The sequence below is a fragment of the Formica exsecta genome, unplaced genomic scaffold (assembly GCF_003651465.1).
Source record: "Formica exsecta isolate Colony F162 unplaced genomic scaffold, ASM365146v1 scaffold1396, whole genome shotgun sequence".
Taxonomy (NCBI): Eukaryota; Metazoa; Arthropoda; class Insecta; order Hymenoptera; family Formicidae; genus Formica; species Formica exsecta.
In genome coordinates this window covers 1,958-7,482 of record NW_021848725.1, presented here as the reverse complement: position 1 = coordinate 7,482, position 5,525 = coordinate 1,958, and the positions used below count along the sequence as shown (strand labels likewise).

At 39.3% G+C, this 5,525-nt stretch overlaps 1 protein-coding gene across 1 annotated transcript; it reads left to right on the top strand.

Annotated features, from left to right (window-relative positions):
• The first annotated feature begins 18 nt into the window (after positions 1-18).
• On the top strand, positions 19-3,150 carry LOC115246175. Its single transcript, XM_029824828.1, has 3 exons — positions 19-781; positions 872-1,063; positions 1,212-3,150. The coding sequence occupies exons 1-3, from the start codon at positions 323-325 to the stop codon at positions 3,009-3,011; spliced, it is 2,451 nt and encodes an 816-aa protein (XP_029680688.1). The 5' UTR covers positions 19-322; the 3' UTR covers positions 3,012-3,150.
• The last annotated feature ends 2,375 nt before the right edge of the window (positions 3,151-5,525 follow it).

The following is a 5,525-nucleotide window of genomic DNA, read 5'->3' as shown; positions in this document are numbered from 1 at the left end:
CATTATATATATTATATTATATTATATATAATATAATATAATTTAATAATATAATATCAATTTAACTACACCTATAAATTCATTCACTTTTGTATTACTGTAATATCATACTTCAATGTAGATCATTCTTCAACTGTATGATGTTACAGTAATAAGTGAATGAATTTATAAGTACAATTAAATTGAGCTACTTTACACAATATTTTATTGCCAATAAAATTAACGATGCCAATTCTACATAAATAAAACTATACTGTATTATTGTGAGATAATATAATGATTTTGAAATTTTTCTTTTTATGATTGATCGAAATACGCATGCATGGCAAAATATTTTTTTAGCTGTAAATCGAAAAAGAGCCACATCGATTCAGCGTTAATTGATTGTATCCAGATGTACGCGATAGCCAGGGCGGTGGATCTTCCGTCGAAAATCGGCGACCTCGAGGTTCTCATATTGATCGTCTCCTGCATCTGTCACGATCTCGATCATCCGGGCTACAACAATATCTATCAGATAAACGCGCGGACTGAACTAGCATTGCGTTACAACGATATCTCGCCTTTGGAGAATCATCACTGTTCCGTGGCGTTCCGGGTCCTGGAGGCACCCGAGTGCAACATCCTCGCGTCCTTGGACAATCTTACCTATAGAATAGTGCGCGAGGGCATTATACGATGCATCCTAGCGACCGACATGGCCCGGCACAACGAGATCCTCGGCCAGTTCATCGATATCATTCCTGAATTCGATTATACCAACAGAGCACATATAAATCTGGTAAATACGCCGACTAATGGAGTTAGTAGGTTAGTTGTTAATTTAATCGAATGAAACATTAAATAATCAATACAATTACGTATTTTGCAGCTATCCATGATCCTTATCAAAGTGCTTCAAGAGTTCTTTAAGCAGAGCGACGCGGAGAAACTCGAGGCTCTTCCGGTCACGCCATTCATGGATCGCGACAAGATGACCAAACCATCGTCCCAGGTTAGCTTCATCGGCCTAGTTCTTCTCCCCCTCTTCGAAGCCCTCGGCGAACTTCTTCCCGAGCTACAGGTATTCCCTGTTCTCTTTTGTACGTGTATTAATTTATTCGTGCTTGCAATGAAATGGATCGGCAACCATTCTTGTATAAAACCTTCGAAAATTAATATCGGTTTTTTGCATGAACAGATCTTTATATACACGAAACCTTGCTTTCCAGAATCTCATAGTTCAACCCGTCAGGGAAGCTCTGGAGTACTATCGCAGACTGAACGAGGCTGCCAAAGACGAACGTCATCATCGGAAAAGTGTCATAGATGTCGGAGAATCAGGCATATCCAACGCGCCGAGCGGCGTTGGCAACTCCGCCATTATCAAATCCACGTCGTCGCACAGCATGCGTTCAAAACGATCCGCCACGACAATCCATTCGCGCTCGCGCTCCACCGACGACGATATTACGGAGAACTTGACGATGGAGGAGATGGAAAATGTCGAGAGCTCTGATCCGGAGACCGCCACGGAAGTAGAGATCAGCGAGAAGACGCTCAAGTTCAAGATTTCCACCGAAGGCACACTGGCCGGCCCGACTACCGGCCGGAAGAGTTGCCCCAGCAGTCGCAAGGGCAGCCGGGAGAAATCCTCGTTAGATTATCATAATCAGGATCTGATCAAGGCCGTTCGGGAACACGAGCGCGAGAGGAGACGCAGCAGCAGATGCGTAAATCTCGGTAGCGATCTCAGTTCGCCGATCAGCGCGAGATCCGCCGAAGGCACGCGTATTCTCGAGGAAATTGAGAAGGAGGCGACAACATTTCTAGTCGCTAAAATTGAAGACAGAGCGCCAGAGGGAAACGGTAATATCGTCGTGGCAGAGGCCTACTCGCAACCGAGGAACAACGTGAAGAAGGCCGGCACGGTCATAGAAAATATTCATGAAATCCGATCTAGTCGTAAGGATGCACACGGCAGTCGAGAATCAATCAATCTGCGATGTTGCTGCGACGACAGAACTGGGTCGAATAATCACAAGTCTTTATTCTCACGGCTGAGAAACTTTACGGATCATCTGAGCAGCAGTTTTGACTCTAAGGATTCGCCCAGTCCCAAACTAAAGCACGCGTCCAAGATGCTCACTAAGAGCAACTCGGTGAGCAGCGGTTCCGCCGCGACTTCGAGGAGGCACAACAATTCTTTGTTCATCTGTAAGCGCTGCAACCTTGTTAAGTCTTCGATTAAGGACAACAGCAAAGCTATTGCAACTGTGGTGGAGTCATCGTCGGTTGACAAACGAGCGATGACTCTGCCCAAGATTCGCAAATTCACAGACAGCAAGAACAAAAGCTGGCGGACGGTGTTCACTAAAGAAAAGAGATTGTCCACTTCTTTGGAGGCTTTGCCGGCAGCTGGCTCGTTTTCCAAGCACCGCAGAAACTTATCGAATCCCGAGGGCAAGTCACAGAGTATGAAGGAAGTGAAAAGATCTCGACAGGGTCTGGATATCGAGTTTCAAGAGATCGATGTACGTCTGAAGAAACAGCAGCAGCCTGAAATCATAGTCAATCCCGATGATACCTCATGCGACATTGAAGAAGATCTCGGCAAGGTGGAGATTAGGAGAAGCTCAGCCAGTATGGAAGACATTTCTAAGATGGCAAAGCAGGCGGAAGCGGTCATACTGGGTTCGCTGAATTCCAAGGCGGAGGAACGTCCGCACACCGGTAGTCTGGATTCGATGCTCTGCAAGGAGGTGTTTAAATCACGAAAGAAGCATTCCACTGTGTTCGCGTCGCGCGCCACGACCAAAAAATCATCGCCCGGTCTATTCTCGCGATTCAAATCCGGTATGAGCATTGACAGTACTCGGAGCAACAGCAACAGCGATTCTCTGCACGATCACGGTTCGCAAAGCGGCTGGATATCTTCGTTGACGGCCAGTTTTCGGCCAAAGAGGCACCCGAATGAAACGCCGCTGTCGCCGCATCCACCGAGGTCGCCCAGCAGAGAAGAGATCATGTAATACGTCCTGGTGGTCGAGGATCCCTCTGAGAAGAAGCTCGGGCTTCGCGGTTGGTGGCCCGAAAACCTGTTCTGCTGCAACAGTTAGGACTCCAATGGAAAAAGTTTGAGCCTAGTTTAGGCTCAGAAATATCCAGGAATGTCTGTTGCATTGTAATACAAGAGAAATTAGTAAAATAATTGTCAAGAAAAATTTTGAAGAGGTTTAATTTTTTAACAGGTATCATCATGTTTCTCATCGAGATATTAATTATCGGTACCGATTAATAGCTACAATGTGCAGACATAAAACTCCGATTAAATGCATCGGTGATATTTATTAAATATATGTCGCGACATAAAAAGTAGAATGAATTGCGATTAATTCGTGATAATTAATGTCACATCGCAAAATATGCGCGTATATAGGAGAATAAAATCTATCCCCGTATAATTAAAAGCAGTCAATTTCGAACAAACGTAATATTTGCTATAGTAAGCCATTTATCGAAAAATAAGAAACAAAATGTTACATATCTAATATATAATTTCCGATTAAATTGAATTCTTTTTAATTGAATTTTTCTTGCGGAGGGATCCTCATACGGACCATGATTTTATGCCATCAACTTTGACTGTTTTATGTCATAACGATGCGAAGTCGCGAGAGTCGAAATATTTTATTTGCGAGGGACACTTACGGTCTGTGGAAAACGAGGATGTGTATATATATATGCTGTATACATAGACTATTTTATTTATTGTCTAATTAAAGAGTAGCCTAACAAGTGATCATTAATGTTGTTCGTTACTATACATACATACATACATATATAAATATACGCAGTGTATACAAAGACATAAGAATATAACGCATCTCCACTAGGAGCAAGTGGATAATTTTAAGTAGAAGAGACAAACACAAATAGATATGTAAGCGTGGCTCGTGTATCGATGTGCGATTAAGTTTCGGGGACTGTATCAAGGATGTGAGATAAGAAAATCTTGTCAGACCATTTTTAAAATATTCTAAGAATAATCTTATTTTTTAAACCAACGTTCTCAAAAGTTTTTAGAGATATTATTTTCTAAGAAAGCTACTTTTAAAAGAAAAACTTACTTTTTTCTCAAAATATTTCTCGACACATTATTCGACACTTGTACATTATTCTCGAATTATTCTGAGATATTCTTGAGAATCCTAGAATATTTTCAGATTATTTTCACTTTCCGAGAAAATTGTCATTTTATATCAGTAGTTGCCATGGCGAAATAAAAAAAATGGAGGAGATTTATTAGATTTATTAAGTGTGTTTCTCATTGATTTCTCCATAACTCGGAAAGCACTAGAAAAATTGTTTAGCGAATCATTTTTTGTCTCTCTAATCGTGTTATTAAAACATTATTCAATTTGGAAAACGATTTATTAAACTTGATTGATTTGATTGAGGAGAAGAGATCTGTTTAAAGTTTCTTGAATAGCTCAATAAAATGATTTTAGTATTTTTTTAACATCGTATCCCAAAAAAGTACATAAAACTGATAACAGGAATATAATCGATCGGTCTTTTCTCAATTATATATCTATATTGGACTCTATCTACCCTGTTATTGTTTAAAAATTCAGATAAGTAGGGCTAGATAATTAGTGGCTTATTGATATACATAAATACACGCATGCATAAACACGCGTAGGTACAATTATTTTTGTACGAGAGAGAGAGAAAGTCTCTACTATTCTGCTCTACATTTTTTTAGATATTTATATTTTTGTATTTTATCATATACACACAATTGCGTATATATGGCAATTAAAAAAATCGCACGTGTTGAATTCTAGTCTTACATTATTGTTTTTAGACCAATTAAAAGTTGATTTTAGGCTGATCTTAATTTGGGCAACAGTCTCTGCGAAGAAAACCCTCGACATGTGTGTGAACGAGCGACATTTACTTGACTGAATATTTGACTAACGAATTTTTATCTCTCTCTCTTTTCGTGTCGTAGAATTAATAATTGTCGATTAAATCAAATGGAACTTGATGTGCATGTGTGACGATACGAATGAAAAATTAAGTCCACGCGTAAAGTTATCTAAAATATATAATTTTAACAAATAAAAGAAAAGATAAAAAATTGCGTTAATTTCATGATTTTTTTATTCGGTAAATTTCTGCTGTCGAGACGTGAAGTCGAATGATAAAATGTATATATAGAATAGAATAATTATCTTTCAAGTAGAATATATAAACCTCCTGTGTGAGAAAAACTTTCCTTGAAATTGAGACTTGAATTAGTATACTCGTTTTCCTGAAAGAAAGTTATTGTTGAAAAAAGGAAAGAAAAAATATTAAGGACAAAAAGATGGAACGAATAGAAAAGCGCATATATATGCGGATGAAGGAGTTGTACCAGTGTATGTATAGAGAGCAACGCATATTATAATAATAATGATAAATAATCAAGTTCTCTCCTCGATGTGAATGAAAGAAGGCATTTGATTTTGATTCTCTTCTCGAGTCAGGACCACTATAAT

What these genes read in the sequence shown, in the direction of transcription:
- LOC115246175 (XM_029824828.1), top strand. Translation starts at nt 323, where the DNA reads ATGGCAAAATATTTTTTTAGCTGTAAATCGAAAAAGAGCCACATCGAT. An exon ending in ACAGAGCACATATAAATCTG is followed by an intron (nt 782 to 871) that starts GTAAATACGCCG and finishes CGTATTTTGCAG; the next exon opens with CTATCCATGATCCTTATCAA. An exon ending in AACTTCTTCCCGAGCTACAG is followed by an intron (nt 1,064 to 1,211) that starts GTATTCCCTGTT and finishes CTTGCTTTCCAG; the next exon opens with AATCTCATAGTTCAACCCGT.